Here is a 19,720-nt window from a genome sequence, read left to right on the forward strand (position 1 = left end):
TTTTTTTTGTCCCTGGAAATGTCCCTGAAAATCTCTTTTGCACAACATTTGTTGTTTGCATATATATATAGGTAGCCCTCAGTTTATGCCGGGGTTAGGTTCCAGAAGGAATGGTTGTAAATTGAAACCGTTGTAAATTGAAACCCAGTTTATAATGTAGGTTAATGGGAAGTGAGGGAGTTAGGTTCCAGGCCCTTGTCAAAATTGGCATAAGTAACACCTAATACATTATTTTTAAAGCTTTGAAATGAAGGCTTTAAATGCTAAACAGCATTATAAACCTAATAAAATAATCACACAACACACACTTTACTTGCATTTTTCTGCAAACAATTATTTCTATGCATTCCAATCTGGACTGATTTATATACAGGAAGATCTTGTTCCTATGAAAGCTGCTCGATAGCTCAGGTCTAGTTATACTGATTCATTTTAGCTTGCTTGGCTTGCATATCTTTGCTGCAACACAAGCGGACAGCTCCACCTACTGGCTATTTTAATCAATGCACTGCTTCTCAATGCTTTTCAATAGCAGTCACATGACTGAAAAAAAAGGTTGTTATTCTGAAACAGTGCAAATTGAACCGTAAACTGAGGGACACCTGTGTGTGTGTATGGTATGTATATATGTATATATGTATATATATATATATATATATATATATATATATATATATATATATATATATATACATATATATATATATATATATACACATATATATATACACATATATATATATATATATATACATACACACACACACACACACATATATATATATATATATATATATATATATATATATATATATATATATATATATATATATATATATATATATATATACATACACACACATATATATATATATATACACACACACACACACATATATATACACACATATATATATATATACAGATAGATGATAATTAGATATAGTGTATTATTTAAATATAATTAATTCCTAATGCAATCGTGTTGTTATTATTATTGAATGGGTTCACATATTATTTGTCTGCCTAATTTTGATGCTGTGTTATAAAAACTAACCATATGCCCAGAATGTGTTCCAGAGACTGGGTAGGTGTAAGAGCTTGGTACTGTAATCTGTATAATAAACTATGGATAAGTCTAAATTATACTATTACTGGGTGTGTTTTGATTGCAGAACTGAGTGGGCGGAGCAGTTGATCAATAGGTCGTCAATACTCCAGTAACCCGCTTGCTTGCTCTGCTGCAAAGTGTCCCTGGAAATTTTTTTTGAAATGTTGGCAACTATGGTGTGATATTTTTGAAAAGTTAAATGCATTGAATCTGTCCCTGCAGGGAGGCAACATGCACATTTTGAAATTGGCCAAGAAAATGTCATCTTTCAGAACAAAGTTACAACTATGGAGAATAAAAATGAATGAAGACGGTGAAAAGGATTGTTTCCCCTTGTTGCAGAAGTTTGTGGTCTCCAATGAAGTTAATTTCACTCGCAATATAAAATCTGTTTTTGAAGATCACCTATCACAGCGAAGCTGGGTTTTCGGCAGTGGCTGTGATAAAAAGCAAATACTGTGCGAAAATCAACGCAGAACAGGAAATGAGGGTGGCTTATCCAGTATGATTCCGAGATTTCAAAACATGTGTAATGAACAGGCTCTTCCATCTCACTAATTATTCCTATCAATAAATTGTGATGTTTGTTTTTGAATCGTTTCAAATAAAAGATTATTGCTGGTTCCTTATGATTTTATTAATTTAAGTGTAAAAGTGTGATCATTTGTGTTTAATACTAATCGCACCAAGCCGCCACCAGCAGCGCACTGCAACTGTCAGGTATGTAATATAGAACTATGGTTTGACTTCAGGTGCATTGGAAAAATCTTGAAGCGGTTAATAGAAAAAGTTTGGGAACCACTGGTCTATATAGTGTGAACTCTAATTCACTCATAATCATATGACAGTTATCCATGGCATTGCAAAGTAAGTGCATGCAAGGTACATGTTTTATAACCACTATTGAATAGTGAACAACTTGCATTGTTTTGCTGTATTAGAACAGTTCATGAACAACAATTTAAACACTGGCAAGTTTCCTTACTATATTTATATTATCTACTCTATTGTGGCCAAATAAGGAAATATATACGTGAGCTCCTGCAGCGATCAAACAACGATGGTATAGGAATGATGTTGTAGGATCACGTTTCTGGGACCTGCATGATCCGCTACAACACTTCTGTCTGTTGACAGGGGAAAATACACGATTGTTTTTGTGAAAAACGGACAAAATAAATACACCAAGTGAGTTGCATAGTTTTTTTCGCCATGCATGATCAACTATTGTATATAGAAAACTTCAGTGTTGTGTCCCTTTTAAAGAGTAAGCTGAACATTCAACATTTCTTCATTACACAGTGGATCTTATCAATCCACCTTAAGAAAATACTGTGGCTCGAGAAGCTGTCAGCAAAGCAATGAAGGGAACAGTGGCACAATGCACATCTATGGGGCAAAGAGGGAAACAAAGAGAGTTGAAGGCGTACACTGAGTGCATTGACATGGGCATCTAAGCCACGCCTCCTACATAGACCCCGCCCACGGGAGCTCTCCAGCTGCTACACGTTCCCGGAGCTAGTGCTGCTGCTGCCGTCTCCAGTGCTTCGCTTTCCCAGTATCTGTGCCCAGGAATGAGAAGCGATGTCTGGCTTAACCAGCGAGGAAAAATCTTGCCGCAGGTTCTTGGAGCTTTTCCTAGGGGAGTTCAGAGGACCCTTCGGGGAGGAGGACCCTATCCCGCTGCGCCCAATGTCTGATCACATCACCCCGGAGGAGGTAGAAGGGGAAAGCCTGGACCTGTGTCTACAGCAACTCTGCAAATAGTTAAGTCGTTCAATAATCTAATAGCCCTAGCTGTGTGCACACGGGGTATTGTAGTGTGTGTGTGCTGTGTGCTTGCTGGGATTTAGGGTAAGCTGCCCTGGGATGGCATTAAATGCTATAAATAGATAATAAAGCGTCCGGAGACTTTGCATGCATTAGGGGGAGCTGGCGGCGGTTATCCAGCGCTTGCAGGGCAGTGACAAGGGAGCTGTCATTTGCATTGCAATAGGGACCAAGGTGTCCGTCACTCGGGCTTCCTCACACTGGGAAACTATTTCCCATTAGGCTAAACCTGATGCAAGGAAAAGGGCTGACTGATCCAGCATGCCATTGTATAAGCATAAATATGTATGCAGTTATATGCCTAGTTTTGTGTGTAAAATAGCACTACCTGTTACTTTGATCAAACACTATATATACTCATATTTTTATTTACCTACACACACCCTCACTGTATGTATATGTCTGTAACAGAATGTGCTGTACACATTGATACCTTTTGCCTATGTTTCAGCATATCCACATTATATTAGCTAGTCAACTGCAAACATATAGCTGATATAATGGGAGTGAACATAAAAAGATCCCTTTTCTAAACCGTGTATATATACACATTGTACCATATGACCTTTAATGTTTTCTTTCATATAGAAATGCATGTTTAATTCCAATAGTTTATCACACGTTCTGAGGAGCCAGTGTTAGATTCAGCTTTGTAATGAAGCAAGGTTTTGCTGTTTCTTATTGGGTGTGTGTGCACCTGTTCACTCAGGTGAAGAAGATCCGTTTATAGGCTGGAATAGCTTAACAATTGCAAAACCATTAGTAAATGTACACCACAAATATATTGTACATAGCACAGATGACTCAGATCATTCCAGATTTGATGGAACAATATTTTATGTAAATATAAAGATTATTCTATAGATATGGGCAATAAAAATGTAGGTATAGTCACAAGCAATTAACCTGAGAACTAATAAGATTATAGGATATATGCATTTTTTGCATACTTGCTTCACATCTCTGTAAATCCTGTTCTAGAGTTTGTCCAGCAGTAGCACAGAGTCATTTTTATATGACCTAAAGCATCGCTAAACTGACTAGTAAATCATTCCTCAAAGACTTCATTAGAATGCTAAAATAATTATCTAAATGTTGACAATAGCTGACTTGTTAATACCTTCATGGTGTCTATTACCTGTGTAATGCTTGCAGAGAACAGTTTAGCCTTTAATCTTTTCACTAAGGAATAGTGTGTCAGTGATTTGCTGTGTTTTTTTTTTAAAGACTTGACAGCAAGCATTTCCCAATCCCTAATTATCATATTTGTTTTGTATATATAATAATTCTACAATGACAAATCTGCACGTTTTACTGATAATCTATTGTACCTGGGGTATTTTTAAATGCTAGCCAAGAGGTATATTTAGTGTAATTTCACTGTGTTTAATTTTGCTATCTATTGTTTTAATATCATATAGGGCAGATAAGAACCGGATTTTGTATTTGGGGTCTTTTTTTAGACTACATTCATCAACCATAGTAAGACATGTATCCTCTGGTGCTTTCTCTCATTTTAATGTTAGGTACTTGTATTTATTTCACTACATTTCTCTTTTATCCCCTATTAAGTTGTTTTCAGTCATTTGCGTTTAATACTCCACTTTATTTTATTTGTTTTATACTCTGTATTATATGTGTATATGCAATAAAAAAGTTGGGAATGATCTTGCTTTGAGTAATTTACTCATTTGTAATATGAAAGCTAAGTAAGTTGGATAAAAAAAAAACATATATTTACAGCTGGCTGTAGACAATATTGTGAAGATCATTTTAAATGTTTTTGCTTTATCTCTGTTTTATCAATTATTGGTATAAATCAGGCTTGTCCAACCTAAGGCCCAAGGGCCAGAGCACTGTTCTTTCAGATTATTTAATTGGCACTTCACTTCTCCAAAGGGTATTGTGTTTGTCTGAACTAGGGGGGGAATAATTCTCTACCTGGATATTATACTGTAGCAGCAATAATACCTTTCTTCAAGCAGTAAATGTGTACTAGCAAAGATGACAGAAATGGGGGATTTAAAAAAAATAGAATGTTTAAGGAATTCTTGTTAATTTGAGGATTGCTAATTTACATATAGAGTATTTATAAAAATAAAACATATGTTTAGCAGTTAAAGACACAATTACTAAAAATCTGAAGTGAATAGTAGATTTATTTCAGCACTCTTCGGGCAAGACAGAGAGTTGTTTGCTATTTTTAAACATAAAAAGATTGTGCCAGTTTGAAAGAAAGCAAGAAACGCAAACATGTTCACTATGTTTTATTTTACCAATCTCTTGTTTGCTGCATATAAATAAGCACAATAGCTTACTGTTTCATGTTGATAAAAGGAAAGTGCTGTCACACTTATGCAAAACAGACTGTGAAAATATGCAAAATTCCAACCCAACCTCTTATCTGATGATATGGAGAGAATGGAAGGTGTTACTCTACTGCATAGTAAAAATAAAATAAACACAATTCTCTGCAACTGCACAAGTACCAACTGTTCAGAAACCATCTTACCCTTTCCTTCAAGAAAAACATTGCATTTATTTCTGTGTCAATTTGCATTTATATCCCCAAAAGCAATTTTAAGAGCTTCCATTTTTTTGCCATACAAGCTATAATGTGCCTTAAAGGGACAGTAAACACTTTAAGATTGTTATATAAAATGCTTAATTATGCATAATAAAACAACTTTGTAATATACTTTCATCATTTTATTTTCCTGTAATTTATTCCTGAGAATTGTGTTTTTGTCCAGTCCTAAAAACTGAAAGAGCACATGACAGGCGTTTACAATCGTAACATTGCCCCACATTTCTCCCTAATTTGCAGTCTTATTTATCGTTTTCTACTGAACCAAACAAATTGGATGTTGTTAGCACAATGACAGTGGCAAACTCAAATTGAGATTTGTTCCTCCAAATAAGCCTCAGGTTTACTAAGTCTCATATACAGTACTTGGAAGTTCTTATCATATGCCCTCTTTCCCTTCTCTAAGATCAGTTTTGTTCCTATGCTTTTGGAGACGTCTCTGTTTACCAGTAAAGCAATGGGTTTTGCAATGAGCAATGCATACTTCAGGTTGAGTTGTGCATAAACATGCATTTCCTGGTAATTTAAATATAAACTATGTAACTGTTATTAAAGAGATAGAAAACCCCCACATTTTCTTTCATGATTTGGATAGAACATACAATTCTAAACAACTTTCCAATTTACTTCTATTATCAAATTTGCTTCATTATCTTGTTATCCTTTGCTGAAGAAACATCATTGCACTAGTGGCAGCTAGCTAAACACATCTAGTTAGCCAATCACGAGACTGTGTGCAGGCACCAATCAGCAACTAGCTCCCACTAGTGTAGAATATGTGCATATACTTTTTCAAAAAGGAATACCAAAATAACAAAGCACATTTAAAAATAGACTTTGGCTATCGTACCGCATCACTTATTTATACGTTGTCGCTTCAGGAAGCTCCAGAACTCTCGGCTGTAAGCTCCTGAAGCTACAGGCATCTCCCGCATATGGAGCCGGAGCATGATCAGTGCTCCGCCTCCATATGAGGGCAGATGCCTGATCGTTACAGACGGTGACACTGTGTGTGTCACCGTCTGTAACAATCTTCCGCTGGAGCCGTCAAGAGGTGTGGGCAGAAGTCGGGTGGTGGGTGGGCGGCCCAGCAGGGGAGGCGGGAGGAAGTGGGAGGGGCCCCATTCTGCGGAAAAAATTGTAGTAATGGGACATGGAGGTATGGGGCAGTTACGCTACAATGGGATCTGGGTGATCTAACTAAAGATCGCGGGTGGGAGGCGGCTACACTACCTGCAACAAAATTAATAAAAAATGTAATTTTTTTTTTTTATTTAATAAAAAAAAAAAAAAAAGTTTTATAGATATTGGCATACAGCTGCCATTATCTAAGACGGCACCTAAGAGTCAGAGGGGTGAGGTTTAGAGAGCTATTGGGGGGGGGGGTCAGGGAGGTTGGGGAATAAGGGGGATCCTACACTGGAAAAATATATTAAAAAGAAAGTTATTTAAAAAAAGAAAAGCCTTATTTTGTCAGTACCCCCTAAGATGGGGGTTACCAGTGGGGGAGGGAAGAAGAGCAGTTTGGGATCAGGGGGTGGGCTAATCTCTACACTAAAGCTAAAATTAACCTTTTAAGCTACCTAATTAACCCCTTTACTACCAGGAATAAAAGAAGTGTGGTGCGCATCTGCAATTTGCAGCCTTCTAATTAACAAAATACAATGGCAAAGCCATATATGTTTGCTATTTCTGAACAAACGGGATCCTAGAGAAACGTTTACAAACATTTGTGCCATGATTGCACAAGCAGTATGTAAATGATTTCTGTGAGAAACCCAGTTTGTGAAAAAAGTACCACATATTTTTTTTTTTATTTGATAGCATTTGGTAGTGAAATGGTGGCATGAAATATACCAAAATAGGCCTAGATCAATTCCTTGGGTTGTCTACTTAAAAATATATATATAGATTTTATAGGTAAATTAAAAAAACAAACAAACAAAAAAAACAACAACAAGTCTCTATCGCTGTATAAATGTAGTGATAGCAAAAATGATAAAAATGCTCTGGTATTTTGGGCAAGTTTTTGTCTGGAAGTCCCAGTAGTGAAATGGTTAATTTTTACTTTCTTATTCCTTTAATGTAATATATATATATATATATATTATTGGGTCACAACTTGCAGGTTCCTAGTAAATGTTTGCTTTCTCTGACCCATTTAATGTGAAAGCATTTCATGTAATCAAAAAGTTGCAGGTTTTTTTCAGTTGATGGAAAACATATAGCTTGCCTGTTTTGTATGAGGTTGATATGTCTTTGTTTTATTTCTATAGTAGGGGAATTAGCATGATTGTATATTTTATTATTTTATGGTAAGTGGAAGAACAGATGGCATTTCTCCAGTGTCCCTCTCACTTTGTCTGTTTACGAATTGACTATTTAATGTCTTTCTGCTTCAGACTGTTGAACTGAATCAAAGTTGAGGCCAGATACATGTTAGAACGATATCAATTGTATTGGCTTGTGGTGACATTTATGTTGTTGTTGAAGTACAAGGTCACAGTGTCTGGGTATTCGGCTGTTTTACCTTTATGAGTGGAAGAGACAACAACACAATTCATTTCACCCTCTCAGGCAGCCAGAAGTTTAAATTAAAGGTACAGAAATGTCAAAATGGAAAATGTGTATTTCAGTTTGAAACATAAGCATTTTTGCAATATACTTCCATTAGCAATAAATGTTTCTAGTAAAAGTTATTATTTTTCAGTGGCATATGAACATATCCTGTGAGGGCGGGCGCACCAGTATTCAAACACCATGCCTGTTAAGAGAGCAGGTCTTGATTCTGAAAGTGTAATCTTTGTCATTTAAACCACTGCTATATCTCTGAGAAGGTGTGGTCTTTGAATACTAGTGCACGAGCCTGCACAGTATATGTGCATATGCCACTGAAAAACAGTCATAGCTTTTTTGCTAGAGGAAGTATATTGGAAAAATGCTTCCATTTCAAATTGAAATGCACCCGTGCATATTTAAGTTTTTTGATCCTTCTATTCCTTTAATACTGTGGCAATAATCCTATAAATCTAAGCATGCTACATGCTATGCATCTTGCAATTCTAAAATACAAAAGTAAAATAAACTGTAAAATGTTTTCCCCCACATATTTATATAAAATGCTATTTTAAACTGAAATACTTGTATATGATATACATTTCCACTGTATCTGTTCTTTTGCTTGGCTTTATTTTAAACCGGATGCTTTAAGTATAGATTCGATTTTTGTCTTTTATACTTCAAGGACATTAATTGATTAAAAAGCAAAGATCTATCAATATTGTAAAATCCCTGGAGGAATCCGGTATTTTTAATGTTGTATGCTCATCTTAATTATGGTAGTGATTGTTAAATGTGTTCTGGTTCTATTATATAAGACCTAGTGCATTTCCCCAGTTTACACAGCCAAGCAAAGCACTGTACACACTGTTGCAAAACAATGTTCGGACATTTTATTTTTGTCATACAATAAACAAACAACTAAAAGGAGTATTCCAAAAACAAAGTCAGGAATTCACAACCTTGATGTTTAGGGTTACCAAGTGGTTTCCCTTACCCCCTCACTGTAACCAGTAATTATCAGCAAGTTATTTGTGCACTGCAACAACTAGCCCAGGGCTATTAAAGGGGCACTGAACCCAAAAATTTTCTGTCGTGATTCAGATAGAGCATGACATTTTAAGCAACTTTCTAATTTACTCCTATTATTACATTTTCTTCATTCTCTTTATTTGAAATGCAAGAATGTAAGTTTAAATGCCGGCCCATTTTTGGTGAACAACCTGGGTTGTCCTTGCTGATTTGTGGATAAATTCATCCACCAAAGAAAAGCGCTGCCAAGAGTTCTGAACCAAAAAAAAAAAGCTTATATGCCTTCTTTTTCAAATAAAGATAGCAAGAGAATGAAGAAAAAATGATAATAGGAGTAAATTAGAAAGTTGCTTAAAATCGCATGCTCTATCTGAATCACGAAAGAAAAAAAAATTTGGGTTCAGTGTCCCTTTAACTCTCACTTAGCTGAATGTGTATGGTGTCAGAAAGAGAGGGGAAATGAAGAGGGGGAAAAATAAGGAATTGTACAGTAGCAGGTGGTTGTGGTGTAGGGAAAGAGGCACGGGACAAATGAGAGGAAGGGGTTAATAAAACTGATAAAGAGATAATGGGAAGGATAGATGAGGAAACAATGAGGAAATATAAGGATTAGAGCTAAAGAACAGAAACATTCCATAAAAGTGGAAAGGAAGAGCGATGCCATAGGGCACTGGAATGGATTGTGGTATAGGATACAAAGGAGCATCAGGAAATAGTGACACGTGGGCTAATGAAATGACAGAGCAGCATCCCTTGAGTTAATATTTTGTCATTTTATATGTTTTATTAATTAGCAGAACCTAAAAAATGTATTAGCATTTGGAAGTCTACATTGTGCTCATAGCTAAATAGATTGGGAACCAGTTGGCCAAAGCTTGTAGACTATCAAGTCATAAGTAGATTGATTTAGCAAAATAAATCAAGTTATGCACACATGAAAGTGTTTCTCTCTGTGAATGTAAATTGTGACCTTCACATGTGGTATTTTGTGGTCTACACCATTAATCTTATGACTGTTCAGTCAGGCTACATGTTATTTTTTGTTCAAACTGTAAGGTGAAGAAATTTACTTCCACGGTACATTGGATTCTCTTGTGAATTACTAATCATTAAAAAAATAAAAGTATAACATGATTATACTTTTTATTAGTCATTTACATATTGAAAATAAATACAAGTCTAAAGGTTTAGTTTTTAAAAGTACTTAAAGGGACAGTCTAGGCCAAAATAACCTTTCATGATTCAGATAGAGCATGTAATTTTAAACAATTTTCCAATTTACTTTTATCACCAATTTTGCTTTGTTCTCTTGGTATTCTTAGTTGAAAGCTTAATCTAGGAGGTTCATATGCTAATTTCTTAGACCTTGAAGGCCACCTCTTTTCAGAATGCATTTGAACAGTTTTTGACCACTAGAGGGTGTTAGTTCACGTATTTCATATAGATAACACTGTGCTCGTGCACATGAAGTTATCTGGGAGCAGGCAGTGATTGGCTAAACTGCAAGTCTGTCAAAAGAACTGAAATAAAGGGGCAGTTTGCAGAGGCTTAGATACAAGATAATCATAGAGGTTAAAAGTATATTATTATAACTGTGTTGGTTATGCAAAACTGGGGAATGGGTAATAAAGGGATTATCTATCTTTTAAAACAATAAAAATTCTGGTGTAGACTGTCCCTTTAAGTTTCTATAAATTAATGGGCACTAGATATGTGCACTTTGGGTGCTAACCAATGCAAAACAAGGTGGCCGAAAGCCGCATTCTGCTCTTTTTATAGCAGGATTTAATCTTGTGAAAGTGCAACACACTGAGATATGAGTTTGCACAGAATGTGTCTTTCGCCCTCCTTCTTCCGCATTCGTTAGCCCAAACCGCCATGTTTGAAATATGTATCTCTGTTTGTGCAAACAAGGCTGTGTGGAAACCCTTTTGAATAATCCTATGTTCCCTACGGAATTGTTTCAGCAGTCTCTTGTATTGCCTGTTTTATATCTATCCCTAATTGGATTCAGCTGAAAACAGAGTTAAAGTGACATAATACTCATATGCTAAATCACTTAAAACTGATGCAGTATAACTGTAAAAAGCTGACAGGAAAATATCACCTGAGCATCTCTATGTAAAAAAGGAAGATATTTTACCTCACAATCTCCTCAGCTCAGCAGAGTAAGTTCTGTGTAAAAAGTTATACTCAGCTGTTGCTCAGTTGTAGGTTAAAAAAAAAAAAAAATGAACTACAGTCAATCAGCATCAGCAGTGCTGAGGTAATGAACTCTTTTACTGTGATCTCATGAGATTTGACTTAACTTTCAGGAGATTTCGTTGTAAACTTCCTTACACTGAATAGGGAAATAACATGAGAGTGCACAAGGCTCAATACTTCAGCTGTCCCAGGACAGACATGCTGATTTGTTGCTTAGAAGTCCTTTACAATGGGATGTGGCTACTAAGAAACTTTTGAGCTAAAATATCTTTCTTTTTTACATAAAGATGTTCAGGTGATATTTTCTAGTCAGCTTTTTACAGCTATGCTGCATCACTTTCAAGTGCTTAAACAATTGGGTATTATGGCCCTTTAAAACATGACACCCATTACCTTATATAAATTCAGTGGAAATTAGAAAAAACAACAATGTTGCAGGAAAAGGGGACCATATAAATAATGAAAGTTTATTACAAAAGTGATTTTAAATAGTATGAGATTGTAATATAAAATGTTTTATTATGTGTAGTTAAAAAAAGTTTGCAATATACTTTTTATTTTTATCCATTTTCCTGTAACTTTTACTCAAAAAAAATGTTGGTTTATCTAAATTCCACACGCCTAGATTTAGAGTTCTGCGTTAGCCGTCCAAACCAGTGTTAAGGGGTCCTAACGCTGGTTTTGGCCGCCCGCTGGTATTTAGAGTCAGTCAGGAAAGGGTCTAATGCTCACTTTCCAGCCGCGACTTTTCCATACCGCAGATCCCCTTACGTCAATTGCGTATCCTATCTTTTCAATGGGATCTTTCTAACACTGGTATTTAGAGTCTTGGCTGAAGTGAGCGTTAGAACTCTAACGACAAGACTCCAGCCGCAGAAAAAAGTCAGGAGTTAAGAGCTTTATGAGCTAACGCCGGTTCATAAAGCTCTTAACTACTGTGCTCTAAAGTACACTAACACCCATAAACTACCTATGTACCCCTAATCTGAGGACCCCCCACATCGCTGCCACTCTAATAAATTTTTTAACCCCTAATCTGCCGACCGCACACCGCCGCAACCTACATTATCCCTATGTACCCCTAATCCGCTGCCCCTAAGATCGCCGACACCTACATAATATTTATTAACCCCTAATCTGCCCCCCCCAACGTCGCCGCTACCTAACTACACTTATTAACCCCTAATCTGCCGACCAGACCTCGCCGCTACTCTAATAAATGTAATAACCCCTAAAGCTAAGTCTAACCCTAACACTAACACCCCCCTAAGTTAAATATAATTTAAATCTAACGAAATAAAATAAATCTTATTAAATAAATGAATCCTATTTAAAGCTAAATACTTACCTGTAAAATAAACCCTAATATAGCTACAATATAACGAATAATTATATTGTAGCTATTTTAGGATTTATATTTATTTTACAGGCAACTTTGTATTTATTTTAACTCGGTACAATAGCTATTAAATAGTTAATAACTATTTAATAGCTACCTAGTTAAAATAAGTACAAAATTACCTGTAAAATAAATCCTAATCTAAGTTACAATTAAACCTAACACTACACTATCAATAAATTAATTAACTAAACTATCTACAATTATCTACAATTAAATCAACTAAACTAAATTACAAAAATAAACAAACACTAAATTACAAAAAATAAAAAAAGATTACAAGAATTTTAAACTAATTACACCTACTCTAAGCCCCCTAGAAAAATAACAAAGCCCCCCAAAATAAAAAAATGCCCTACCCTATTCTAAAATAAAAAGTTAACAGCTCTATTACCTTACCAGCCCTTAAAAGGGCCTTTTGCGGGGCATGCCCCAAAGAAAACAGCTCTTTTGCATTTAAAAAAAAATACAATACCCCCCCCCAACATTACAACCCACCACCCACATACCCCTAAGCTAACCCTGATCGGAACAGCCAATAGAATGCAAGCTCAATCTGATTGGCTGATTGGATCAGCCAATCGGATTGAACTTGAATCTGATTGGCTGATTCAATCAGCCAATCAGATTTTTCCTACCTTAATTCCGATTGGCTGATAGAATCCTATCAGCCAATCGGAATTTGAGGGACACCATCTTGGATGACGTCACTTAAAGGAACCTTCATTCATCAGGAGTCGCCAGAAGAAGAGGATGGATCCGCGTCGGCTGCTTCAAGATGGTCCCGCTCCACACCGGATGGATGAAGATATAAGACGCCGCCTGGATGAACATGTCTACCGGTCCGGATGTCCTCTTCCTGCCGGATAGGATGAAGACTTCGGACCCTCTTCTGGACCTCTTCTTGCCGGATAGGATGAAGACTTCGGACCCTCTTCTGGATGGATCGGTGATACCCGGCGTGGTGAAGATAAGGTAGGGAGATCTTCAGGGGCTTAGTGTTAGGTTTTTAAAGGGGTGTTTAAGTTAGATTAGGGGTATGTGGGTGGTGGGTTGTAATGTTGGGGGGTTATTGTATGTTTTTTTTAATGAAAAAGAGCTGTTTTCTTTGGGGCATGCCCCGCAAAAGGCCCTTTTAAAGGCTGGTAAGGTAAAAGAGCTGTTAACTTTTTATTTTAGAATAGGGTAGGGCATTTTTTTATTTTGGGGGGCTTTGTTATTTTTCTAGGGGGCTTAGAGTAGGTGTAATTAGTTTAAAATTCTTGTAATCCTTTTTTTATTTTTTGTAATTTAGTTTAGTTGATTTAATTGTAGATAATTGTAGATAGTTTAGTTAATTAATTTATTGATAGTGTAGTGTTAGGTTTAATTGTAACTTAGATTAGGATTTATTTTACAGGTAATTTTGTACTTATTTTAACTAGGTAGCTATTAAATAGTTATTAACTATTTAATAGCTATTGTACCTAGTTAAAATAAATACAAAGTTGCCTGTAAAATAAATATAAATGCTAAAATAGCTACAATATAATTATTCGTTATATTGTAGCTATATTAGGGTTTATTTTACAGGTAAGTATTTAGCTTTAAATAGGATTCATTTATTTAATAAGATTTATTTTATTTCGTTAGATTTAAATTAAATTTAACTTAGGGGAGTGTTAGTGTTAGGGTTAGACTTGGCTTTAGGGGTTAATACATTTATTAGAGTAGCGGCGAGGTCCGGTCGGCAGATTAGGGGTTAATACTATTTATTATAGGGTTTTTGAGGCGGAAGTGAGGCGGTTTAGGGGTTAATGCATTTATTATAGTGGCGGCGAGGTCCGGTCGGCAGATTAGGGGTTAATAAGTGTAGTTAGGTAGTGGTGACGTTGGGGGGGCAGATTAGGGGTTAATAAATATAATATAGGGGTCGGCGATGTTAGGGGCAGCAGATTAGGGGTACATAGCTATAATGTAGGTTGCGGCGGTGTCCGGAGCGACAGATTAGGGGTTAATAATAATATGCAGGGGTCAGCGATAGCGGGGTCGGCATATTAGGGGTTAATAAGTGTAAGATTAGGGGTGTTTAGACTCGGGGTACATTTTAGAGTGTTAGGTGCAAACTTAGGAAGTGTTTCCCCATAGGAAACAATGGGGCTGCGTTAGGAGCTGAACGCTGCTTTTTTGCAGGTGTTAGGTTTTTTTTCAGCTCAAACTGCCCCATTGTTTCCTATGGGGATATCGTGCACGAGCACGTTTTTTAAGCTGGCCGCGTCCGTAAGCAACGCTGGTATTTAGAGTTGAAGTGGCGGTAAATTATGCTGTACGCTCCCTTTTTGGAGCCTAACGCAGCCCTTCAGAGAACTCTAAATACCAGCGTTGTTTAAAAGGTGCGGGGGGGAAAAAAACATGCGTAGCTAACGCACCCCTTCTAATGCAAAACTCTAAATCTAGGTGACAGTGTTTCTATAAAGTAATGTGCACCACCAAGTTTTAACTTCGTTTCCCTTATCTATCCTTCCAGCTGTGTACAAAAATGTTTATTGATTCAATTTTTTTTAACTGTCTACAAAAATATTTTAATCATATAATTCCTTTCTTCTTACAGCAAATACCCCCATAACCCCCCCTCCCCCTCCATGTTAGATTATTTTTTTTTTGGCTGGTTGATGTTTTCCTCTGTCGGACAATAATTTGCTGTGTGCACATCTCGCTAGTTTTAAAGTGAAGGTCAAGTTACGAATATTGCCCCACGGCATTGCATAGACATTTAAAAATTAAGAAGGGTTTATTTCATGAAAAGTTTTAAATTTATATATATATATATATATATTGAAGATTTTGTACCTATTTACCGCTGCAACGATAAGCGCAGCTCTCCCGCCCGCCATATTGTCAAAATGATTGACAGATGACGATTTGTAAAATAACAACAAAGACCGGGCCCTGGGCAGCTGCCCCTTTTGCCCTGTGTTAAAGATGACCCTATACGTACATTTGACAAACTGTAGATATCCTATTCTTACTGTTTCTTTACTATTATATCTCAGAACAGGCACATTGCATGCACATTTTTATGGACTTATATACTTCATTTAGTGAGTGGTGATAGTTGCAAGCTTGCCTGCATGTTGCATTAAATGGGCACAGAAGCAATGCATTTCCCATCCTATTACTATAATGATTTTTTCTTCCCTTGGAAAAAATACAAATTTGCATTGTACTTAGCAACCTAGAAATGATGCATTAAATTTAACAAATTATATATCTATTTATTTAATGTTAGAAGGCAACTGGTCAAGTCCCATTTGAGGGCCTTTATTAATTATGCAATTATTGCATTGTACAGAAATGTAAAACACATTTGGGTTTCTGTAAGAATTTATGAGAGAAGCTGTAGTTAATTGATATTAATTCAGTCTTGATGATGTTAGGCTTGTTATGCATATCAGAATATTCTTAGACTACAGCTGTGAGTTCATGCGTGTTCTGATGTTAGCCTTGTGCATTCCTTGCGTGTACTGAGGCTCTTTCAGTGCATTCATGCGTGTCCCTAGAATACATGATGTGTTCATGCGTGTTGTCCTTTATGCCTTTGAGGATTGCTTTTTTAAGTTGTAAACTCCCAGAGCCTTCCTAAATCTGACAATGGCTGAATCATTTGTCAAGGCCCAAAGTAGCCTTCAGTTCTTTGCCCGATTTGATTTATCTCTTACACCTCTTCATGGGTTAAACAGGATTGTTTAGACTAGAAAGATTTACAGTGAGTTATACCAAATCATATATTTTACATTTGCCTTATTTGTGTGTCACCCCCATCTATTTCAAATGTCTGTCAGATTTAATCCCACTCCATATCCTTCTTATCAAAATATGTACCTGAATTTAGGCAGAATGCTTACTGTGTTCTCTAACATTTCAATTTATGTTTTGGTTGATAAAAGGCTTCTTGGCTGTATACAAGAATACAAATGTGTTTATATCCAATGCATGCTTATGATTAATATTGTTGTAGTTTTGTAAACTAGCAGACTTTGCTGACCGTAAATCTAGTTTTGATTGTGCAAAAGTAATTTACCAATAAAAGTATTGCATTGAGCAATGATACTTATTTATTGGACTAACTATACATTTATAAGTTGAATTCCTCCCTTTCTCAAGTCTGAAGCACAGGTAAGCCTATGTCCACACTTTTAGCCATTATTATTATTCCCTTTTTTTTTCTTTCTTTCCTTAATTCTTTTTCTACTATTTCATACTCCCCTGTATACACAATTTTACTACTATTACTGTTCCCCCCCCCCCAGTTCTATTTGGAACATAAAATTCGACACAATATTTTACTTTGATTTAAAGATAAGTAAATGTAATTATTTTCTTCATAGCAAGATGATATTACACTGGCTAGAAAAAGGTTTAAAGTCTGCAAGATCTATTCTAAAGCCTTTCATGTGTGACCTTCAGAGCTGCTGATTTCATAGACACAGGGGCATTAGATGGTACGAAGCTGCAAATCAAGTGGAATTTCACATAATTGTGGCCAACCATTTTGTTGCAAGGACATAGGTCCACAAGGGACTGGTGCTCGGATGTTAAAGCAACAAAAGTCACTCAGCGGTTTAAATAATTAAACATATAAAAACATAAATTAAAAATATTAACCTTTTTTTTTGTTGTTGTTGTGACTCTTAAAAACATATTGTTGTAGAAGATTTCTAGCAAACCTTCACTTACCACAATTCAGGTAGGGAATACAATTTTATAAAAAGTTTAAAATTTACTTCTAATCAAATTTGGATTTTGGAAGTGATTAGGGAAATAATGTATACATGAAACTCTATCTATCTATCTATCTATCTATCTATCTATCTATCTATCTATCTATCTATCTATCTATTTTACAATCAAACATGGCCAATTCATTTTTTACTATGTTTTTAAATCAAAAAAGGTTTACTTAACTTAGCTATGTATTCCTAAGACTCTTCCCAGCACAAAGATGGAATATTGGAAACAAAAGGTTTTAATGTGCATGGTGAAGAGTAAGCTTTTCCCTTCACATCACAATCTTGTAGCTCTAATTTATGCATCCTTGATGTAAAAAGAGTGGCTGTCACATCCAGCACCAGTCATCCAATCAGATATATAAAAGCAATGCTGGCTATTAGTCTTTTTTATGCCAACAGTGAACTGATTAAAAGAAATGCAAATTGTACATCCTAATACTTTTTATTTTTATTTGTGTGTATTATTTTATAGGCATATTCTAATGCAAAAATGATCTGTTCTAATTTGCATTACTTATTCTAGCTATTTGGTTTTAACCCCCACAAGGGTTAAACACATAAATAAAGCCCCACCTGGGAACCCCAAGCCTTGCAGCTTCCAATTAGGAAACTTCCTGTTAGTCAGGGCTGACAGTCACACTTATCTGACAATCACCAATGTTTTCCTGCAATTCTTGTGGCTTCAAAGCAAGTCTTTACCTATGTGTTTAACCCCTTTGTGGGGGTTAGAAACATGGTTAGGTAGGATCAGTAATTCAGTAAAGCAATTAGAGCATGTATGTTTTGCATTAGAATGCTCCTTTAATAACTATGTTGGTTATATTCTAGATTTACTAAACCTTGGCCAGACTTTTGTTACAGGTTCTATGTGAATTCTCAGATACCCCTTCCCCCTTTCTGTATTCATTAAAATACGTTTTTGATAAAAGCCAATTGCTATTGGTCCAGACAAATGTGACAGAATAAGTAAACCTGGTGGGTGTGTAAATTAACATTGCCAGGGCACATTTATGAAACTGTGAATGGACCTAGTAGCTGCAATCTTGCAACTGCAGTTTAAAGGGACATTCAAGTCAAAATAACCTTTTTATGATTCAGAAAGAGCATGCAGTTTTAAGATACTTTCCAATTGACTTTCATTATCAAATTTTGCACAATCTTGTTATATTTACACTTTCTGGGGAACAAGATCATACTGAGCATGTGCACAAGCTCACAGGGTATACGTATACTAGTCTGTGATTGGCTGATATCTGTCACATGATACAGGGGGTGAAAAATGGGTGATAAAATTAATTTGTGTAAACTTCTGCTTCCTAACATCTTCACCACCTCAGAACTGGTGGATTAAATTCACCCTGGACTCATCTGACCTGGCAGATTGTCCAGCACGATTGGCTGCCTGACATAGGGGGTAGCAAATGTTGAGCTGTCTTTTTGATCCCGAGAGGACAGGTTCCCTTCATGCGAACCTAGCCCGTCCAGAGAGTGATTAATCTGACCCACTTGGTGTTTTTTTTATATATATATTATAGTCATATTAAAAAACAACAAAACAGCAATTAAGTACAGCATTCCAAAAGGCCTACACACAAAATAAAGTTTTTTTTGTTTTTGATTTTTAAAGCTGTGAATTTATTAACGGGACAATAAACCCAAAATGTTTCTTTCATGATTCAGATAGATCATACAATTTTAAACAACTTTCCAATCTACTTTCCAAAAGGCCTACACACATCTGACTCATCTGACCTGGCAGATTGTCCAGCACGATTGGCTGCCTGACATAGGGGGTAGCAAATGTTGAGCTGTCTTTTTGATCCCGAGAGGACAGGTTCCCTTCATGCGAACCTAGCCCGTCCAGAGAGTGATTAATCTGACCCACTTGGTGTTTTTATATATATATATTATAGTCATATTAAAAAACAACAAAACAGCAATTAAGTACAGCTTTCCAAAAGGCCTACACACAAAATAAATGTTTTTTGTTTTTGATTTTTAAAGCTGTGAATTTATTAACGGGACAATAAACCCAAAATGTTTCTTTCATGATTCAGATAGATCATAAAATTTTAAACAACTTTCCAATCTACTTTTTATTATCTAATTTGCTTAATTTCTTGGTATCCTTTGTTAGAGTAGCAATGCACTACTGGGAGCTAGCTGAAAGCCCATGACAAGAGGCATATATGTGCAGCCACCAGCTTCTGAGCCGATCTAGGTATTCT

The 19,720-nt window shown here is 36.0% G+C and overlaps 1 protein-coding gene across 1 annotated transcript in view; it reads left to right on the plus strand.

Moving 5' to 3' along the window:
* The first annotated feature begins 2,628 nt into the window (after positions 1-2,628).
* Positions 2,629-19,720, plus strand: part of PPM1E (protein phosphatase, Mg2+/Mn2+ dependent 1E) — a 524,596-nt gene continuing 507,504 nt past the window's right edge. The window contains exon 1 of the mRNA XM_053707383.1: positions 2,629-2,877. Coding sequence (XP_053563358.1) covers positions 2,696-2,877 — 182 coding nt within the window. The 5' untranslated portion in view covers positions 2,629-2,695. The remainder of the gene's footprint in view (positions 2,878-19,720) is intronic.

Source organism: Bombina bombina, chromosome 3 (assembly GCF_027579735.1).
Source record: "Bombina bombina isolate aBomBom1 chromosome 3, aBomBom1.pri, whole genome shotgun sequence".
NCBI classification, from domain to species: domain Eukaryota; kingdom Metazoa; phylum Chordata; class Amphibia; order Anura; family Bombinatoridae; genus Bombina; species Bombina bombina.